Source organism: Dermacentor variabilis, chromosome 6 (assembly GCF_050947875.1).
Source record: "Dermacentor variabilis isolate Ectoservices chromosome 6, ASM5094787v1, whole genome shotgun sequence".
In the NCBI taxonomy this organism is placed as follows: Eukaryota; Metazoa; Arthropoda; class Arachnida; order Ixodida; family Ixodidae; genus Dermacentor; species Dermacentor variabilis.
This window is the reverse complement of record NC_134573.1, coordinates 186,813,032-186,835,487: the sequence shown is the minus strand read 5'-3', so window position 1 is coordinate 186,835,487 and position 22,456 is coordinate 186,813,032. Positions and strand designations below refer to the sequence as shown.

The 22,456-nt window shown below is 43.4% G+C and overlaps 1 protein-coding gene across 3 annotated transcripts in view; it reads left to right on the top strand.

The window, feature by feature from the left end:
- LOC142585958 (cyclin-D-binding Myb-like transcription factor 1) overlaps nucleotides 1-22,456 on the top strand; it is a 117,094-nt gene that overhangs the window by 26,822 nt on the left and 67,816 nt on the right. For all 3 annotated transcript variants that reach the window (XM_075697090.1, XM_075697091.1, XM_075697089.1), the window contains exons 3-4: nucleotides 8,802-8,945; nucleotides 20,181-20,236. In XM_075697090.1, the coding sequence (XP_075553205.1) occupies nucleotides 8,802-8,945; nucleotides 20,181-20,236 (200 nt within the window). The remainder of the gene's footprint in view (nucleotides 1-8,801; nucleotides 8,946-20,180; nucleotides 20,237-22,456) is intronic.

The following is a 22,456-nucleotide window of genomic DNA, read 5'->3' as shown; positions in this document are numbered from 1 at the left end:
GCATGCGCAACGTGAGCGCACAGCTTGGTGTGTCCAACTCAACTGCCTAGATGATTCTGAAAGCAGCTGGACTGCGCCCTTATCACGTGCAGTTACATCAATGCCTGGAGTCAAAGGAGCTCCAAAAGAGACTCGACTTTGCGGATTGGATTTAAATACAGGAGGACCAGGATTCTGAGTTTCTCACCAAGGTATCTGGACCGACGAGGCAAACTTTTCCCGAAATTTCCAAGTAAATGTCCACAACGCACACTATTGGAGGGAGCGAAATCCCCACTGGCTAGGAAGATCCCACCACCAATGTCAGTGGCCTTTTAACATTTGGTGCGGAACATGTGACAGCACAGTTATTGGCCCAGCGTTCTTTAACAACACTCTGACCGACAAGAGGTATGTAAGTATGTTTCTCAAAGGGCTGGTTGAAGACTTCGGCTGCAACATGCCACTAGCCCGACTTGACACAATGTGCTATCAGCACGACGGGGCCCCACCCACAGCTGCAGTCAAGCACGAGCATGGCTTGATGCTACCTTCTCAGGGCAGTGGATAGGAAGAAACGGGCCTGTCCTGTGGCTGGCAAGGTCACGCGACCTCAATCCTTTAAATTTTTTCTTGTGGGGCTATATTAAGGATCACATATACACGACGGAAACGGTGACTCCAGAAGCCTTACAGGAGAATATAACTGAAGTCTGCCACAGCGTTTCACCGAGGGTTTCACCGGCAGCGACAGCCAGCTTTCTCAGAAGATCCCAGTGTTGTATCGTTGCAGAAGGTGACCTCTTCGAGCGCTTGTTGGGAAAGTGCATGAAAAATAAATGTAAATTGAGTGAAAGACTGCATCTGGTCATTTAGGATACTCTTATCCTACCATTTTCAGCCTTCTGAGAGAGAGAGAGATGAAACCTTTATTCGAAGTAGCGACTTGTCAGTCGAGGTGGGAGGGTCCCTTATTCCAGGAACCCTCTGGCTTGGATCGCCCTCCGGGCCCGAGCGACGAGTTCGCGCTGGTCGACCAGGTCCGGCTTGGAGATCACAGCCTCCCACATTTCAGCGAGGAGGTTTGGGTCTGCGTCTGCTGCTATTAGTTGTGTCACTGTGATGCTTGCTCGGGTGTTCTTGCATTGCAGGAGGAGGTGCCCCAGGGTGTCTGGGACGTTACAGTGTGGACAGGTGTAGCTGTATAGCGTCGGGTGGAAATGATGCAGTAAGCTTCCATGGGTAAAGGTATTGCTCTGGAGTCGCCTGTAGTCAGTGCCTTCGTTTCTTGTTAGTTTTGGATGTGGTGGAGGGTAGAGCCTGCGTCCAAGCCGATAGTGTTGTAGTAGTGCTTGGTAAGTTAACGGTATTGTTTCCGTTTCCTCCTCCGGTTTGGGTGGGTGGGACCTGTCCAGAATGTCGTGCGGGGAAGCCTGGTTGATGCTTGCGCGGGCCGCGGTGTGTGCCGCTTCATTCCCCTCGAGTCCCTTGTGTCCCGGAACCCACATGATGCAGGTGTATGGGGGAGGAGTATCGCCATGTTTCAGTAAGTTGATCGCTTTGATGGAGATCCTGCCCTTCTAGTAGTTGCGTGCCGCTGTTTGAGAGTTTGTGAAGACCACTATGGCATCCTCGCTTGTATGGGTGGTGAGTGCTATAGCGGCCTTCTCAGCTGTGTCCGCGCGTTTGGCGAGAATTGTCACCAACGTCAGTGTCGTCCCTCTGTAGTCTGTGATGCTGATGGCGAAGGTGTTTCGGCCTGGATACTTGGCTGCGTCCACGTAGCGCACGTGGGGGTCATTACGGTGCTTGTGTCTGATGGCGTTTACCCTGGCAAGCTGTCTGCCTCGATGGTGTTCTAGATGCATGTTCCGAGGGATCTGAAGAATTTGTAGACATTCTCGCAGCTTCGATCTGATCTTTTCCTTACATTCGCCATCGTGCTCTAGATTGGTTATGTATCCTGTGCGTCGGAGGATTGCTCGGCCTGTGGTTGTGAGCTTGAGTCTCTCGATCTGGTTGATGAGGTGCGCTTCCGCGAGTTCTTCCCAGGAGTTGTGATCTCCCATGCGAAGCAATTGGTCAGTGGAGGCGGTTGTCGGTAGTCCTAGGGCAAGCTTCGTGGCCTTTCATATTAGAAGGTTTAGATTTTGCTTCTCGGCTGTCTTCAGGTTGAGGTAAGGAGTTCCGTATGTAATGCGGCTGTAAAGGAGGGCTTGTACCATTTTCAAAGTGTCGTGCTCTTTGAGGCCATTGCGGCAATTGGCCACCCGTCGTATCAGATGAGTAAGCTGTGCCACGGTGTTGTGTAGCCTGGGGAGTGTGGTGGAGCCGGACCCATCCTTGTGTATATGGACTCCGAGGACTCGAAATGAGTCGATGTTCGGTATCGGGACTCCCTGAAGAAGGACTTGTGGGTCCAGTGCGTCATGGCTTGGGGGCCAGCCCCGTGTGCGTGCCCCGAGTACTAACAGCTCGGATTTATCTGGGGCACAGTAGAGGCTGCAGGTGTTGAGGTACCGTTCGATGATGTTGACCGCCTCCTGAAGATGGGCCTCCTATTCGCCCATGCTCGTGCCTCTCATTCACAGTGTGATATCATCTGCATATAGAGCATGGAATATCCCTGGGACGGTGTCTAGAAGGTGGGGAAGATTGAGAAGGGCCACATTGAAGAGGAGTGGCGAGACTACCGAACCTTGTGGCGTACCCCTGTTAGGTAGGTGAAATGTCTTGCTCCGGAGGTTGGCAATCCCCACCGTGGCCGTACGGTTGGTGAGGAAAGCGTGCATGTAGGCTTATGTTTTGGCACTGCAGCTGATATCTTCTACGTTACGGAGAATGGCTTCATGGCTCACGTTATCAAAGGCGAGCCCTTTACGTCTAGTGCTAGAATGGAAGACTTGCTGTGTTTGCTCAAATGGTCAAGAATATCTTCCTTTAGCTGTAAGAGGATGTCCTGCGTGGAGAGCATCTGGTGGAAGCCGAACATGGTGTGCGGATAGCGATCGTTTTCCTCGAGATGTGTGGTAAGCCGCTCGTTGACCATGTGTTCAAACAGTTTCCTGGCGCAGGACGTAAGGTAGATGGGGCGGAGATTTGTGATGGAGATGGGTTTGTTTGGCTTGAGTACCATGGTTACCTCCGAGTGTTTCCAGGCTGTTGGTAGCTCGCCCTTAATCCAGCAGTCGTTATTGGTGGCGAGGAGTTACGGAGTCGCCATCTAGCGGAAGCGCCTCGCCAGCGTAGTATGAGGGATCACGTGGCGTGCTCCTCATAGATTTTGCTGTCAGCGCTCACTGAAAGCACCACGCGCGAGCTCTCCCGGACAGTTTTGTAAGTACTTTCGAAATGAGAGAAGTTTTTTACTGTCTAAATAATAATCTTGGGCAAACTGAAAGCACACAATCGTTTACAGACGCTATCTCTTTACCGAATACGTACAGTGAACGCCACTGCGTGCGGTTGCCGCGATGGAGTCTCCCGAACCGGCTTCTTGCGTGAAAGGTAGGTAAACACTGAGAGCAAGCTATGTGAAATATGTTCTTATAGTGTTTCTATAACTAAATGGAGTGTAATAGAACGAAGCCTCAATCCAGCAATCGCGCAGATTCCCAGCGACCGGCGTGTCTGGATGCTTGTCCGCGCACTGTTTCGCTTTCTCCGCGCGCGCGTTTTCGCACCGTGCCATGAGCTTTAGGCCGCAGAATATGAACATTTGACAGTATACAAGCAACCATTGTTGCGTGGGTACTATCAGAGCTGTTCAAAAATAACTTCATTGTAGAGACTTCGACGCCTACGGGGACTGTGATGTGCCGTCACGACGATTCAATGTTTTTTTTTTTCTTCTAAATTCTTTGACCTTTCAATATTATTTCTCGAGTTTTGTCGCACTGTATGTTTATCGGTGTTCTCAGCGTGCAATTTCCCGCTGCTCCTTTTTTGTAATCCAGTGCATGCATTAATTCATAACACAAACATGACCATATGCCATGCTTTTTTTAAATGTGCTTCTTACCGCTGCCTTTCCACTCCACTCAACTTGCGAGTATCTATAGCAGCGACAAGTTCATCGACCAAACCGTCATGACATTAGTCGGGCAGTGGACTCGGGCGAACGTCTCAGTGCGCGTTTTCAGAACATCGCAGACCGGGCGCCGTAGCAGAAATCTTCCTCGCGTCTGTGCTTGCTGCATACCCGAGTTGTAGCCGATGACTGTTTGCCGGTTTTATGTTTCGCGAGCCAAGCTTCACGCAGCTTCTTGTCCTGCGGCTACGTGTGACTGACACCGGCCTCCGTTACGTGCGTCCGGCCCTGCGGCACCGAGCAGTAGCCTACCATGTTGCGCGCCTTCAAAGGCAGCCACTACCTATTGTAGTGCTTTCAAGTGTTGTAAAGGAGACACTCGAAGCGGGAAAATTTTGCCACTAAATGAGGACCGCAGCGTACGAGGGAATTTAAACTCGTTTTTAGCTCGCTTCGGCGCTCCCGAAGCAGCCGACGCGGCCGCTATGTCCACGTGATCCCTCCTAGCACGTCACGCCGACGGTGGCGCCAGCTTTTCCAGTGGTGGAGCTCGAGGCCAATAGTACCGAAGAAGAGCCATCAATGCCCGAGGGGGTAGCTGTCGAAGGTGCTTGTCAGTGACTCTGTCTTTGCCCGGGCTCGTATTGCGTGTTAGCCTAGAGAGGGCCGCCTACAACTCTGCCTGTGTGAAAGGGCAATCTAGCTCTTCGTTCGGCGCTCCTTGGTACTCCCTGAGTGTGGAAAGGTTGGTGGCAGTGGTTTGCGGGTTAGCTGAGCCATGTAGCTTCATCTGAAGTCTGAAGTTGTCTGAAAACTGAGTTTTTTATTTAGGAATGTTCAATTTGCTTACAGCTATCACGAAAAGATCTGTTGCTTCCGGCAGCACAAGCGATCGCCGCTGCGTCTGCTTACCGCTATAACGAACTTTCACGAGGAGAGCACATCGGTGGCGTAAATGGTACAGCCAACTCCTTCGTCGCTGCCCAGTCGCCTTTTAAGCGGCAGCGCGCCGGAGTGCCTAGGGCTGTTTGTGCATGGAATGTTGGGGAGCAGTGCAATCACGATGCGTGAGCGGGCATGTCACATGGTGTTTTGTATTTCGCGGGCATCATGAGTAAGCTGAAATACGCTAACACTTGATAGATATATAGAAAGACAGAAACTGTTTATTCGGACGTTTTGCAAACCACTCTGCAATTTTCTAATTGAATTCTTTTCCTAGCTTCGTTACTTCAGAAGTTGGTTTGTTAATCTTGACTAAAAATCAAATTAAGCAAAATAAAAAAATAGTGTGGCACACTACATACAAAAGTCAGCAATATGCACTTCGTTGCGTCGCCTTAGAGTGTATCGGTATATACTTAAACTCTGGCTAAAGTTAGCTGAAACACCCTGTATAGAGTGACTTTTGCTTAGATACATATATTTATTGGGTACTTATGTGTATATTTAAATATCTTGTTGTGAGGTTATGTGGATACATGCAGTGAACTTTGTTTCCAGAGCCACTTTTTTGCTTTTTATCAAGCTTTATCTTGGCATTTGTGTATTCCATTGTACTTCGCATTTCTAATGCATATTTTGCAGAGCTGCCGCTTTTGATATGTGATCTCTGTTGCGACTACAATTTTGGTGCAATTACAATACACAACTGGTGACAGCTGCTCCTGCACAATACATTGGAATGAAGGACAGCGTCACTGAGATTTTTCTCTAGCCATTGCATATGTACAAAAATGTAAACAAGGTTCTTTAATGACGAAGTTTCATTAAAATATTTGTCCTCAACTTGTTCATTTCACGGCCCTTACATTTATCATATCAGCGGCATGCACTGTTCTGCTGGTTATGCACTGATATAATTGTAAAGTTTGTGTGATATTTTCTTTCTTATTAAATAGACAAAAAACACGGAAGCATTGATATCAGTTATTTCTGGCACAACGTTTGGGACATAAGAATATATTATACTATGAAAAAATACATATTTTACTTGTCTTGACAGTGCGTAGCGTCCAAGAATTCGATTGCAGTATCTTTGGCAATGGCAATGCAGTTATTATTCATGTATTTGATCCGTCGACAAATTCTGTGAGGAGGCGAAGCTTCAACGTGAACCCCCCCCCTCTGAACAATATGTCTGGCTACGCCACTGCCAGTCACCCCTGGTAGTGGAAAGTGATGATGGCGATCATGCGTCTCATTGGTTAAAATTAGCACTCTAAACCAATCAGATGCATGAGTCACTTCATTGCAAGTTCCTTCTCTCCAAGTAGCTGGTGAGCTGTTTGTTAGCAGTGCTTCGAATTTGTCGAGAAAACCTGTAGGAAAACCTAAGAGACCAACCTCCTGTCACTTGCTGGTCACATTCTCTTGTTTTGTCTTTCTCTGCCCCCCACTAAAATGTGGCCCTTTTTTTGAAGTCCTTCAAATCGGAACCATGCCACCATTCTCGGAATCTTGCTGTTCCTATCAAAACAGAATTTTGAGTGCAGTGGCTTCTTTCCCTTCCTTTGTGGGAAGTTGAAAGGGGATATCACAAGCTGCGAGGAGCATGGGGGATGCAGAACACTTCATTGCTTTAACACCTGAACCCTCTCGACCACGGCTAGCTTAGCAGGACTCTTTGAGGAACTATCAGACATTGTTTGGGATATCATCGGCCTTAGTGAGATTAGAAGAACTCCTAAATAAGAAGCAATACGTTGTAGGATTCGTAATCCATAATGACATAGCGGGATAACATTGATGAATTCTACAGCATTAATGAGACGGTAGCTGTAGTCGTAATCAAACATAATAAGAGGTATAGATTAAAGGTAGTACAAGCCTACACACCAACATGCAGTCACGATGATGAGGAAGTAGATCAGTTTTATGAAGATGTTGAATTAGCGATGAGAAAAGTGCAAACTCAGTATACTGTAGTAATGGGCGACTTCAATGCAAAGGTGGGAAAAAAGCAGGCTGGTGAACAAGGAATTGGCAACTATGGCGTGGATTCTAGGAATGCTAGAGGAGAGAGGCTGGTAGAATTCGCAGAAAGCAATAAGCTTTGAATAATGAACACCTTTTTCAGGAAGCGTAGCAACAGAAAGTGGGACTTTGAAAAGCGCTAATGGTGAAACAAGAAATGAAATTGACTTCATACTTTCTGCTGATCCCAGCATAGTGCAGGATGCAGAAGTGATAGGTAGGGTAAAGTGCAGTGATCATAGGTTAGTGAGGGCTAGGATACACCTCAATTTGAAGAGAGAAAGAGCAAAATTGGTCAAGAAGAAACAGGTCAACCTAGAGGCAGTAAGGGTAAAAGCAGACAAATTCAGGCTGGTACTTGCAAACAAATATGCAGCCTTAGAACAGAGAGATGATGATGACATAGAGGTAATGAATGAAACTGTAACTAGGTTGGCTTCAGAGGCAGCAATTGAAGTGGGAGGCAAGGCACCAAGGCAACCAGTAGGCAAGCTCTCCCAAGTAACAAATGACCTAATAAAGAAATGACAAAAAATGAGTGTCCATCTCAAGAAATAAGATAGAATGTGCGGAACTGTCAAAACTGATCAACAAGGCCAAAATAAGTGATATTCGGAACTATAACTTGAAAAAGACTGAAGAAGCTGCAAGTGGACACAGCCTGAAATCAGTGAGAAAGAAACTTGGCATAAGACAAACCAAGATATATGCACTGAATGATGAGCAGGGTAATATCATTAGCAATCTCGAAGATATAGTAAAAACAGCGGAAGAATTCTACACTGACATGTACAGTACCCAGAGGAGTCAGGCTACCTCCATTAGAAACAGTCATGAACAGGATGCAGAAACTCCTCCTATAACTAGCGATGAGGTCAGAAGGGCCTTGCAAGACATGAAACAAGGAAAAGCAGCAGGAGAAGATGGAATAACAGTCGATTTAATCAAAGATGGAGGAGACATAATGCTTGAAAAGCTTCAGGCCCTTTATACGAAATGTCTCACGACTCCAAGGGTCTCAGAGGACTGGAAGAATGCCAACATTATACTAATCCACAAAAAGCGAGACGTTCAAGAATTGAAAAATTATAGGCCCATTAGCTTACTTCCAGTATTGTATAAAATATTCACCGTGATAATTTCCAATAGAATAAGGGCAACACTTCAGTCAACCAAGGGAACAGGCTGCCTTCAGGAACGGATACTCTACGATGGATCACATCCATGTCATTAATCAGGTTATTGAGAAATCCGCAGGGTATAATAATCCTCTCTGTATGGCTTTCATAGATTACGAAAAGGCATTTGATTTAGTAGAGGTACCAACAGTCATAGCAGCATTATGCTGCCCAAGCAGAGGCTCAGTGCTGCTGTCGAGAGGACCCTGTCGTTGAGAATCAAATTCTTTGCCACAATATATAGCAAATTCAAAACACCTAGACATCTGCTCTCAAGATTCGCGTTAGGGAGTATCATAATCATCGGTGAATTTGTTTCTGTTGTCTCTCAGAATGCACAAAAATGAAGGTGCTGTCTTAAAGGGGGCAGCGATCAGAAGGTCCAGGCAAGCAAATCAAGAAGCTCAGATGCTTTCTACACAGCCTTCTCGTGCAATATAATTACTGTTTGAATGGGTGTACAGCCCATGAACTAGGAATAAACGTCTCCAAGGAGAGAAAGTATGTCAGTAAGCTAATTGTCCAAAAGAATGGGATGCAATCAATCGACAGCTTTGGTTAACGGTCCATTTGAAAAGAAACAATAGTCCTGCAAACTCTTGCATTTTAATGACAGGACTGCATCTATCTTATGACAGGTGACTCACTGTCGGCAATTGAGAGCCTAGACTCACCGGGCAGCAGCAGCCAAGAAATGGCCCCCTCCTATTTCTTGGCTCCATGTGGTGATGAAGAAAAGCTCACTTTTTCCCAGCAGCCCACACTCTTTCTGGCAGCTCAAGGTGAGTTCGTCATATTTAGAGAGAGCGCTCTTAGCAAATAAACTTCTTGTCCCATTGTATAGTTGCATGTGAGGAAGGCCCATCACTACCTTGCCCTTTGTGCACTGAGCGAACTTCAGCAGCATTACCAGAATGCAGTAGGTGGTTTAAATTAACAATGCAGTGGTTGGAAGCTTAACTCATAACTCGTGTAAAGTTACACTATTGTTTTTGTGAGATCTTCGATTGTACTAGCTCCTAAACTGCGCCTCAAATATTGCGCATGCTTCAGATACCAATCTGCATAAGTTAGTTGACTGGCACATCACAATGGTCCTGAGCTTGTTCCATATGGCGTTCTGGAAAAAAATGCTAGAATTCATTAAATCATACCTATCTTGTAGAAGATAATACATATCCATTAGTAACAGACACTCATCCCTTTTGCCACTTGGCTTCGTTGCTTTTGGAGTCGCCTCTCTGGAGGCCTTGTAATCTTTCAGGTGTGGATTGCACATGTGTTGCTGATAGCAGGACAGCATGACAGTAATAAAAGATTGTCAGTTTGACCTGATGACGAAGCATTGAAAGCGCAAGCAAGGTTTAGCTTTGTGCTGAAGACATCTCAGAATGCTGGCAGGATGAGGAGTGTGCCAGTGGCGTTGCAGATGTCGCACCTTCGTGGTGCATGAGATGAGACTGAAGGAAAAACGTCGGTGCTGGTCAGCATCTAAAGAAAGGATGACATAAACTTGGCTTGACATTCACCATAGTGTAGCATGCACACAGCCGCTGAGCAGGATTGCGCATGTGTGTGCACAATGCTCATGCCAGCAGTGGAAGCGAGAATACTGCCCTGACTCGGTCAGAGTTGATTGAGTCTAGCGTGACAGTGCATCCACGTGGCTTCGTTGCTTTTGAAGTCGAATGAACTTCGCCTCTCTGGAGGCCTTCTGATCATACATGTGCATGTGCACATGTGTTGCCGACAGCAGCACAGCATGACACCCACACCAATAGTGATGGTAGAAATGCGCATCAAGTGTCTGTATAATTGATTGCAATCAGCGATGCTTTGTCACCTACTGCCCGCGTACTTAGAGTTGCAAACCTGGCTGAATAAAAGGCGTATACTGCTAGTAATGTTTATTTGGTTTCACACACAGGGTATTTATAGATCTACCTTTTTTTGTTTTAGTCATCGTGGTTCACAGTAAAGTGGTGTTCTAGAGTTAGTTTTGTTGTCCCTCAGTGACATGATAAACAGTAGACTTTTTAACTTTAAAGCAAACTCCTCAAGGAAAAAGATGTGATGTGCGTTATTCCATATGCTGACTGTTACATGTGTACATTGGTGAAACTGGTGACTTCAAAAGATGGCCAAAAAGCATGACTATGATGTAAGGAAGGGACATGTGAAATATTGCTTTAGTAGAGTATGCTGCAACCAAGGGACTCATTACAGACTGGAGGAAGCATGTTATTGCCAAGGAAAAAAGGCCATTACACCACCTTTATCTGGAGTCTCTGGTGATAGGCTACACCGAATACACTGAATAGGAGTTATGGCAATCTCCCATCTGTATGTTCACATCTATTTAAGTGAGTTACTCAAGCATCTTTGTATTTGGAAACAAGGCTTCCATGCAAGAGCTGAGATGTCATGTTCTGTCATTAACCCCATAATTGTTTTATTATTGTGACCAAAAGTGACATAGCTTATTTTGCTGTTTCTATGGTTCATTTGTTTATTTATTTTTTCAAGTCAAGTTTTCAATCAACACCGAGTTGGAGGTTCTTGGGCAAAAAGATGTCACAGACATCTTGAGAGTGCCCAAGGAACCATTAAATAGCAGCAGGCAGATAGCAAAAATAATCACCTGAAACACTGTACAAGAATGTGCCATAATGTAGGCATGAAATATAATTCACACAATGCAACCCTTTTAATGTACAAAATAAATACATATAATACAGATGTCACACAATCCTTGTAAACACTTGTGCAAAGGCAACAAAAATAATTTTATACATAAAATGTTATATGTATATATCAAGATAACAAAAGAAAGATGTTGGTGTTTGAGTGGTTCCTATACAATTAAAAGCATAGTTTGCACATGTTTCTTGAATTTACATTCAGGCAGTTTGAAATTGGTACAAGTTAAACATTTCAGTATTGCTGGCATCTGTTATTGAAAAAGGCGTTCTCCATACCTTGTATGTGAAAAAGCAACTGGTATGGATTGATTTCAGGGAGAGTATCGGGGGGAGCTATCAAATGAATGTTGATAAATCTTGTTTTACTTTGAATAAAGTAGTAATTTATATGCATAAAAATCACTTGCTCTAATAATATCGTGATTTATGAACAGCTGATGAGTACGTTGTTCACGAGGCTGCCCATAAGAATTTTCAAATATTCCGAGAACCTTTTTCTGCAACACCTTGAGTCTGTTTAGGTTCTGAGCAGATGTTTTTGCCCATACTAGCGCGCAGTAAGACAAGCAAGAGTAGAAGTGGCCGTAATATATAGCTTTTTTTTTTTTTAGCCTTAATGGAACTAGATTTGATAACCTGTACGGGCAGCCTACAGTCTTGCCCAATTCAGAAGCAAGCTTTGACACATGGGTATTCCACATGTTTTCCTCGAACCAAACACCTAGAAATTTTTGCTTGCAAACGCACTCGAATGTTGTGCCTTGAAAGGAGAATTTCAGATTAATACATGGTTTGTTTGTAGGCCTAAAAATAGCGTATTTCATTTTACTTTCATTTAATGCAAGCTTGTTTTCACGTAGCCACACCTCCAAATGCCTTAAATAATGGGTTACAGTAACTTTGAGATGTTCATTGATTCAGCGCTAAAAAAGGCATTCACATCATCTGGATATATAACTAGTTTTTTCTGTGCAAGGGATATTACATATATAATTAATATAAAGTATAAATAGTAAAGGTCCTAAGATCGAACCTTGTGGAACGCCTTGCTTAAGTTCAGTTTCTCCTGAGGTTAAGCTTCCAACTTTAACATATTGTTTTCTGGCAGATAATTTTTAATAAGTTCAAGAGCAACACCGCATATTCCATAGTCTAATAATTTTTGTTCTAGGATATCATGTTTTATACTATCAAAAGCCTTTCTCAGATCAAGAAACAAACCAACTGTATACAGTCTTTTTTCAAAATTGTTTAGTATCTCTTCCTTTACGTTTAATAGGGCTAATTCAGCGGACTTGCCTTTCTGGAATCCATACTGAGCATTGTTTATTACATTATACTTACTAAGAAAGTTTTTAGTCTGCAATTTATCGCAGATTCAAACATCTTCGATAGAACAGGCAAGACAGAGATTGGCCTGTAATTTGAAATGTTATTTAGAGCACTGCCTTTATGAGGAGGGCATATACGCACAAGCTTGAGATCGAAAGGGAAAAAGACCAGAAACAAACATATAATTAATGATATGAGCCAGGGGTTCTAAGATGAGATCTGCAACTTACTTCATAGGTGCCACGCTTAATTCATCAGAACCTGTTGCGACATTGTTATATAGTCTATTTATCGAGCTTAATACTTCAAAAGATGTCACTGGGGCTAAATTAAATGTGTTAGCCTGTCTCACTCTATGGGAGATTCTTTCCTGCATACTCTGTTCTGAAGGCAGCAAATAGTCACCGGAGTGGGCAAAATATTCATTCAAAGCCGTTATAGCTCGTCATCGCTCATGTCTTGGGAGAGGGCTTTGACATTGAAACGCTTTTGTTTTCCACAAATTGTCCCAGATTATTCCCTGCATTCCACAGTTTGCGAGGATCATTATAAATCTTGGTGTATAGGCATTCATGATAACTCTTCTTAGCTTTTCATGTGTCGGCATTTAGTTTATTGCGATACGTTTTGAATTCTTTTAGAGCCGCTAGGTCACTTGTTTGAACAAACTTATGATACATTTAGTTTTTTTATTTTGATTCTTTTGTGAAGGCTCGTGCTGATCCATGGCTTTCTAATTTTCTTTTTGTTTAATGTGCGCGATACCATGGGAAAATTGCTGTCATAACATGTTTTGAGATAGCGAAAGAAAACTCTATATGTGCGATCAGAATCCTGTTCTGCATAAACGAAAGACCAGTTCATAAGCGCTATTTCCGAGCGAAATTTCTCAAGTGTGAGCTGGTTTATGACTCGATACATTGTTTTTTCGGTGTAATTAGGTTTATTAGGTGTAGTAGAGAAAAGAGCAAAAACTGGTAAGTGGTCACTAAGGTCAAGTGAAAATAGGCCTGAAGAAATCTTATTTGTTGGCGCGTTTGTGATGCAAACATCCAGCAGTGTGGCGCTATGATCAGTGATTTGGCTGGGCAGCCTAATAGTGTTCGAACAATAATAGGTGGACAGAATAGTTTCAAACTGCACAGTGGCTGCGTCATCGCTTATCATGTTGATATTTATGTCACCCATCAGAAAAAAGGCAAGGGCAATAAGTTTAACTTACATTTAAGGTTTTTAAAAGTATCAAGAAATTCAGACTTTCTGCTCGCAGGTGGCCGATACAATGCAGTAACTGCAATATTTGGTAATCGAATTGTAATACATTTGAGGCTAGTGGTCATGAAAGTTAGCTCATCAACGACATCATGAATAAGACAATGTTTCACATACAAGGCTAATCCTCCACCACGATTGGTAGTCCTGGTAACACCATTGTATGTGTAACAGTCTAATTGTGAAGGACTGTCATTCGGAGTGAGCCATGTTTCGAAAAGGAATATCACATAAAATTTTATAGTTAAGGAATCAAGGAACGTGCTGAGATCAGACATTTTGTTTTTAATACTGCGCACATTTATATGAAAAGCACTGAAATGCTTTTCAACTTATTCGGCTGCTTTGTTAAAACTGTCCACATCATAGTAAGGACAACTGTCAAATAAAAACATTTCATAGCAGATTGAGCCATTTAAAAGCGTCAGTTTGATACTTAGTGACACATTTTGTCCAAATCATTGTATTCAGCTATTCTCAGCACCTCCGATGATTCAGCTTTCCTGGCAAGAACTATGCCATTGTTTTTCAATACATACTTCGATCCAACATCACGCTTCTTAGCTATAGCAGCACCCAGAAGTTGTTTCCCAAGCTGAGTTAGGTTTTCATTGACAAATATAGGATCGGTGGACAGGAAGCCAATTTGGTTAACAGAAAGATGTGCTCTCTTGGCTTTAGTGAAAATAGCATTTCGCTTTTCTCGGCGAGCAAAGCATACAATGATATTCTTCACATTGGGATGCTTAGTTCCTATTCTGTGACAAACATCAATACCTGTGGAAGTGATGGGTTCCCCAACTGCTGTGCAAATTTTCTGGACTACTTCGAAAGGATCACCTTGATTGGGCACACCCTTGATTTCAAGGTTGTTTTCTCTGGTATATGCCTCCAGGTCTTCAACTTTCATGCGTAATTTCTTTGTTTCCATCACGAGGATATTGTTAGCTTTCGGTGCTTCTGCGAGTTCTTTTCGCACGGACTTTATCTCTTCTGTGAGCGGCTTAATGTCACACAGACTGAACTACAATAGTCCACACTCTTCTTAAAGTCGCGAAGTTCCTTCCGTATTTCTCGCTAAAAGATGTCTAGCTCTTTACTCATTTTGCAACAAAACAACAATAAAGAGACACAAAAGGGGTCAATGGTGTTTGGCAGCAGTGCTAGCTACAGTATAATTAAGATGAAGGAATGAATTCTCACCTGTGCACAGAGAATACTCGTTAGTGATGTGAATCCTTCGAGCATTGCTGCCAAACTGTGGTCAGAGCAGAATTAGCCCAGCTTATATATTGTCCGTGGCCAAGAGTGCCGTCATCTGTGCAGGTGCATCCGTTCCACAGCACCAAGCCACTTGTCGATGGTGTAGGACTGCGCCGCGTGTTGACGCGAGGTGTGTCGCTTAGGCTGTCCAATCAGTGCTCCAGTTGGCGGTAGCCCTTGCGACGCGCGGCGATAAAGATCGCAGGAATGTGCAAAGAATACTCGTTAGTGACGTGAATCCTGCGAGCACTGCTGCCAAACTTGACTCCTTCAGAAACCCTTCTAAAGCTTTTCCAACCAATTTGTTTTGTGTTTTAAGTGCAAAAACCTCATTTTACCTCTTCACGAGGCAATACTTGTCATTTCCACAAATGGTACAGTTTAGAAATGTGGAAAAATGCTTTATTTAACCCTGTTTCAATATCAACTATTCTGCAAAGAAGAGTTCTGCACCAAAAAAAGTTTTTCGTGCATTTACATTTCGAAGGAAGGTCAGAGTCAAACACTGGCTTTCTTTTGCACATGTTACACATGTGTGAGCTGTCAGTGGCGGACGTCATCGTTCCAAATCTTCCAAAAGGCGCAAGAAGCGCGGAATTCCAAAACGCAGTTTTTGAGCACTGACAAATTGTTGCCATCTGTGTTGTGGAACATGAAGACTGAATCAATGCGGCCTTTGAGGCACTGAACAAAGAGCCGAAACCTATGTAGTAAAACAAAAAAGAGTGAAATAACGGGGGATTTTGAACGGTGGCCCTTTAAAATGGTATTGCCGTTGACAAGCTGAGCTTGTTCAAAGCAAAATTAACAAGGATCGCATTGACGAGCTGAGCTCATCCAAAGCACACAAGGGTTGTTAAATTCTTTGGTCAGCATAGCTTGTATTTATTACTCCTTATGTAGAATTTCCTTCCCGACCAGATTTGGGAGGTGTTGGACTCTAATTGCCTTACAGCCACCCCATGTTCTCGAGATAAGGACAGATGTGAGGTACCTAAGCCGGCCTTGCCTATAGGAAACCAGAGTCGGTCGATACTTGAGAGGTGTGAATTCTATCGCCACATAACCTGGATAGGACAGCTCTTCCTTTAGGACCGGGTGAGGGAGTTCTCAGACAGCTGCATGATTTGTTAAAGGCAGGCTATCAACAATCCTGCCTTCAGGCTTATTGTCAGGAGTCCTATAGGGTATCTATCTCTTTAGTGGTGGAAATGGGCCTCAACCTTACGTAGGCCAGAAAATGTTTTGGGACTTTTTGCTCTTCCTTCCTTTGTGTGCAATCTTGGTGACTTGAGAATTACATGAAGTGAGGCTGTCGCTGTGGCAAGAAAATACAAACATGCAGTGTTGGGTGTAATCACCATTGAGCTTGTAAGTCATAGCTGCCACTTGATGTTCATCGAACATGCACTGAGGGCTATATGTTGTGGGGATGCGCGATTCTCACGTGTCCCCTGATATGTTGTTTTCCCCACAACTCTTGTGTCCCCTGTAATCCGGCTTCTCCGCGTAGCTTAGTTCCGGCAGCGGTCAGTCTGGTTGCAGTGCATTACAAGAGATGGCGTGAGTGTGGCACTGCTAGCACCACCTAACGGCGGGGTTGGTTGGGCGTGACAGGGAGTAGGCCCTTTCTCTTTGGCTTGAGGTCGGCAGGTGGCGCGGACGTTCTGCACATGCACCGGTCCATGCTTCTGTGAAACCGTCTTGTGAAGCCTACACCGGAATGGATGAACAGTATCGTTCAAATGCACCACCGTTCGCGAGACCGTACATGCGAGCGACCAGGTGTCGGTGTCCATCATGGGGCGAATATATTCGCTCGCTATCTGGTCGCGGTGAGTCGGTCTTCATAGATTTGTCGTGCACCCATTGGCATGTTCTGTTTGTTGTGAGTCGGCTAGCAGGCGTTAATGTATCATCATCACCATCATCATCATCATCATCCTGGTTACGCCCACTGCAGGGCAAAGGCCTCTCCCATACGTCTCCAACTACCTCGGTCATGTACTAATTGTGGCCATGTTGTCCCTGCAAACTTCTTAATCTCATCCGTCCACCTAACTTTCTGCCACCCGCTGCTACGCTTCCCTTCCCTTGGAATCCAGTCCGTGACCCTTAATGACCATCGGTTATCTTCCCTCCTCATTACATGTCCTGCCCATGCCCCATTTCTTTTTCTTGATTTCAACTAAGATGTCATTAACTCGCGTTTGTTCCCTCACCCAATATGCTCTTTTCTTATCCCTTAATGTTACACCCATCATTCTTCTTTCCATAGCTCGTTGTGTCACCCTCAATTTAAGTAGAACCCTTTTCGTAAGCCTCCAGGTTTCTTCCTCGTATGTGAGTATTGGTAAGACACAGCTGTTATACTCTTTTCTCTTGAGGGATAATGGCAACCTGCTGTTCATGATTCTGTTTATTTCAGTCTCATGATCCGGATCCGCGGTCACTACCTGTCCTAAGTAGATGTATTCCGTTACCACTTCCAGTGCCTCGCTGCCTATCCTAAACTGCTGTTCTCTTCCGAGACTGTTAAACATCACTTAAGTTTTCTGCAGATTAATTTTTAGACCCACTCTTCTGCTTTGCCTCTCCAGGTCAGTAAGCATGCATTGCAATTGATCCACTGAGTTACTAAGCAAAGCAATATCATCAGCGAATCGCAAGTTACTAAGGTATTCTCCATTAACTCTTATGCCCAATTCTTCCCAATCCAGGTCTCTGAATACCTCCTGTCAACATGCTGTGAATAGCATTGGAGAGATCGTATCTCCCTGCCTGACGCCTTTCTTTATTGGGATTTTGTTGCTTTCTTTATGGAGGACTATGGTGGCTGTGGAGCCGCTATAGATATCTTTCAGTATTTTTATATACAGCTCATCTACACCCTGATTCCGTAATGCTTCCATGACTGCTGAGGTTTTGACTGAATTAAACGTTAATGTATAAAGGTGCAATGCCCTTGTGATTGTCTGCACTGCTGTGTTGTCATTCCTTTGTCCCAAGAGCACAGGTGAGACCGCCAAAATGTAGTACACTCAGGTATCCATCTATAGAAATGTATGAGAAATGTGCTGTGAAACAGTGAACATAGATCTAAACTAAAATCCCTAGCTGATACACAGTGCATTGTGAAAAACTCCTTTCATAATTCTAGTATTTACAAGCAAATCCTAGGAAAAAAATGATAGAGGGGATGAAAAGTCTGCCATAGTGATGCTTTTCTACATCTAAAATATTAATAATAAAAAGAGATTGTTGGGTTACAAGTCCCTGGCATAGTGCTATTGGAAGTTCCTAAAATGGTAGTCGGCTGCCACTGCACCGTGTTTACTTGTAGTGCAAAAGAATTTAGGCATCAACAATAGCTGGGTTGTTTCTTTATACAACAAGTGTACATGGTGCCACAGCCACCAGTGAGCTGTGGTGATAGGAAGCATCAGCTGATGACACAACAAAGACTGTGCAGGGAGATTTGGACTTAAAAGTACACATGGCAGCTCTAGACACCCTCTGTAATATCGCAAAAATGATAAGAAAGGGGAAAAAAAATCTCAGTGCCTTTTTACTCTGTGAAGAAGGATGACCAGCGAAGCTGTGTATGTGGGCCCCTTAATGGCGAACTGCACCTCTGCCGCGGGTCGGCCCGGCATTGCACTATCTTTGGGATTGACCCACGTAGGGGAAGTGCTTAATGCCTGCTTCAACTCCACCGCAGGTCGGCCCGGCATTGCACTATCTTCCGGATCAGCCCACGTGTAGGGAGTTCTTTTGCTTACGACACTAAAATTTTCTTGGACAGTAGAGGTATATAGCTTTGCTGTAAAAAAGAAGGAAAGTGCTTGGCAGGTTGAGTAGGCAGGTGCTTTGACGACCAGCACTAGCCTGTCTTGCCAGCAAAGCTAGCACAAAACTAGGCACAACAGTCTTTGCACTCTTGCTAGAAGATGGCACTGTGAAGTAAGCAAGCTATAGTGAGCTGTAAGCTTTAGCAATGGAAAGTAGAACTGACGAACTCATTGAAAAATGAGCACAAGCACAATGATGAAACCTGTGGAGCTAGCAGGAAGTTTTGCACTGATACAGTCAAAAGCCGATAAAATGAAGTAAGCTTCAGCTCAAGAGCGCATACCAGCACTTCCTTTCTTTTCATATTGAGCAAGACTGTGCATTCTGCGTGTCTGTGCATTTGCATGCTGATTGGCTGTGCTGGGCACAAATGGGTTGTAGCCTTTTTCTATCGATCCTTCTGTGCATTTGAAGCAGCATTTGTTGCAACGTTACAGAATGTTCGCGATGAGTGTAGGCAGCACAGGAAAATCAAGGGGCTGACAGTTCTGCTTTGACGAAAAGTTGAAAATTGTCAACCACTGTCGCAAGTGGCTGCAGTTACAAAATTCATTGTACGAAGTGTGCACATGAAAATTAGCAACTTCTTTTACAAGTACCTTTTGAATTGACGTCAAATGCATATTTTGTTTCGCTCAACGTACATAGCCCGCTTTATCGCGAACAGTACAGTGGGCAATCTTTACAACAAAGTGACCTGCATAATGAAGGATTTTGGAGATACCAAGCACTTCGTTATAAAGCCATCTAACTGTATGTATTGAAATGTGCACACTATTTGCAGTGGACTATGAAAATATAATTATTTCTGCACAGTGCTGTGCGTCTTGCCATATAGCAAGCACAGAACATGTAATGTGTTCAGCACTTTTCTCTGTCTTCTGTAGATAAAAGTTGGACTGTTGGGTTGGGATCATGCTATGTGTAAGCAGCGAAAATTCAATTTTTCTTGTAGGAGTTACTGTCCTTCTTCTTTTGTTTTGGCATTTCTAGCTTTGAAGAGCTTCAATTACTGTGTGGTTGTCCAGGTTAGTGCGTGAAATGTTGCGCTGGCCTCAGTTTACTGTATCGGGTTCTTGTTTGCAATGCTTATCTAATAAATAAGTTGCTGTAGGTAACAGTCACATACATGTAGAGTTCTGTAGATTCCTGATTGTGCAGTCTTGCATCTCTTTGTTCGTGATACTAGTGCAAAATTCTTGAGTAAGATGAAACTTAAATTTAAAGTTTGAAGGTTTTATTATTTTAATGAACAGATGCAGGATGAAATTTGCATGATTTCAACATTGTGTAAAATATTTTTTTTAATAATGCATAGTCCACATTATTTGTTGTATTTTCGAACAAACATTTTTGCAAAGATCTGTGCGAGTAACCTAAGCATATCTCGGGGAAAGCCCTTTATAGTGAATACTTTGAACTCGGTTCTACATTCATAACATGAATTCTTTCGCTGTCTCCTAAACTCTTCACCTATGTGCATGCTTTGTGTGCTTGATAATTATGCTGTGTTGATTTGGCTATATTATACATATTCAGTCTGTTCCTATTATCATCTTGCATTCGCAATCTCTATTGCTGGACTCTTGCTTTCAGGTGACAACAGCATCCTGCCGTTGGAGCCAGGTGTTCCACTGATCAACTTTAATGAGGTAAGCATGAGCTACTTGGTGCGACTTTATTTAGAAAACAATCACACTGACCTGCACCATGTCACCTGTCAGCCATGGCAGAGTGAGCTGTGATTAGGGTTAACTTTTAAGTTTTTGTGAACATGCCCTCAGTAGCACACTACAGAGGCCAGAAAAGGAGAGGGCTAAATGCTCCATTTGTCGAGGCCTAAGTTAACACTGCCTCAGATTTTGTAGAGGATTTTAAGACATCCTTTGATGTCACTGTTTCCTGGTTATTAGTCCTTGTGATTCTAACAACATATCTCTGAAATTCATTTTTTAAGGCACTACATCCTGCTCCTGCTGTCCATTGAAAAAACTAACTGGGAGGGACTCTGCTATACTTCACAAGCCTTGATTAGCCCACCAGTACAAGCTAGCACATGAAACATGCAGCGTGTTTCCGTTTCTCACTTCCTGAAATTAGCTCTACATTTTTTTTACGGAAGCAAATAATGAGATTGTTAAGACAAAAGAATGTTTCTTTTTTCATTGTGTGTACACAATATTGCACAAGGCATCTTAATGCTCATGAAACCGGTATAGGTATTTTAGTTGTGAAGTGGGAAAAAGCAGCTCCACTTTTTTGGTGAGACACAGTAGCACATGGCACTTCATGCAAAGTGTTTTAGACCAGCCCTTGCATCTTTCACAATTCCATCTGGACGAATCTACTTGCTCCCTGAGCTTTATGACAGTGCTCAACAGCATTATACTGGGCATCTATGTTGAGCTGCTGAATGCATCTTATCTTATCGAAGTTCAGGTGGCAGGTCTTGAATTTCATGTGATCATTTTTCACGGTTACTTGTGCTTGGCACAGATGTAATGAGTGCCTCCGCAATCCGTAGTTGGATATGCATCAAGTCTAGAAGCTTTGTCCTCTGTCCATCTGAATAATCCTTGATATACAATAAAGAGCCTTCCTATTTCTTGAGATGTTCTGACATTTAGAAATGTCTCGATGCTGTGACGGTTTGCCCTGCGATGTACTCAAAAACAGAGTCGGGCACTTACCTTTCAAAGTAGTTGTATGGAATACAGAATTCATTTTGCTGTCAGTGAGAACTCTGGCTTAGGCGGAGGAAAATATTGTTTCCTTCTCTATTGGAACTTCATCTGAACATTGTCAGGTCTTTTTTTTTTAGTAATGATTCTGGCAGCTTTTTTTCAGCTTTGCAGGCAGAATGCTGGGAATCGAGTCTTTCTTGGCCAACTGCATCTTCGTCACTTACCTAAATCTCATAGGTTACCAGAAGTAAAGTCCTCTATCAGTGTCATTTAGTATGAATTTGTAGTCACATCATGAGACTTTTTTTTATAGCATGTTGCACAGGGTGCGCACAGGACTCTGAGGAGGAAAAAAAGAAAGAACCAGTGCATGCGGTCAGTTATTGCACGAGGACCAGCGGGAGGGGGGGTCACTTCACGTTTATTATCATGCTTTGTACACATTTGTGACCATGCATTAATTATGCTGCTACCAGAGTGCTCTTAGGAGCAAGGCAATATACTTTGTCATATGTACGGTCTCAAAAATTTGACGAATTATGAACACCGCAGGGTAATAAGAAGAGCAGAAATTTTTTTTTTATTCACGCTTACCTGCTGACGCCACCACAGGTGTGACCATGCTGTTTGTTTTGGGGCATAACTGTTGCTCCTCTCGTCAGATGGCACTGAATATGTGCAGATTGCCAAAGCAGTAGGATGATTGCCAATGTGGGTAAATTGAGCAAAAATACCTAGTTCTGAACAAATATGCTATAATGATTACATTCGTAGAATGTGTACAAATCTGTACATAGCATCACAAAGGGACAGGAGCAAAATTTATCTTGAGAATTAACCCCTATTGGTACTTTTACATAGGAACAGAGAATTCATTTTGTTTAGCATCCACTGAATCAATGTTGTTGATGTTGTGTTTAAAAGAAAAAGTGCAGATATACTGGTCATTGGGAGCAGACCTTTTATTTAGGCCATCAATTTTTTAACGAAAAATTGTTGTGAATCAGAAAAATTTATTAAAATGAAGCATCAAGTTTACAACTCTGTAACTCAGCAATAAAAACAGTGCATATTACTGTTCTGTAAAATGCATGTATTGCGGCATCTTGGGTACATAAAAGTAAATATACTGCTAATTTGTGAGTGAGGCATTTTCAGAACTTTTGTAAACCATTTAATATTTTACAT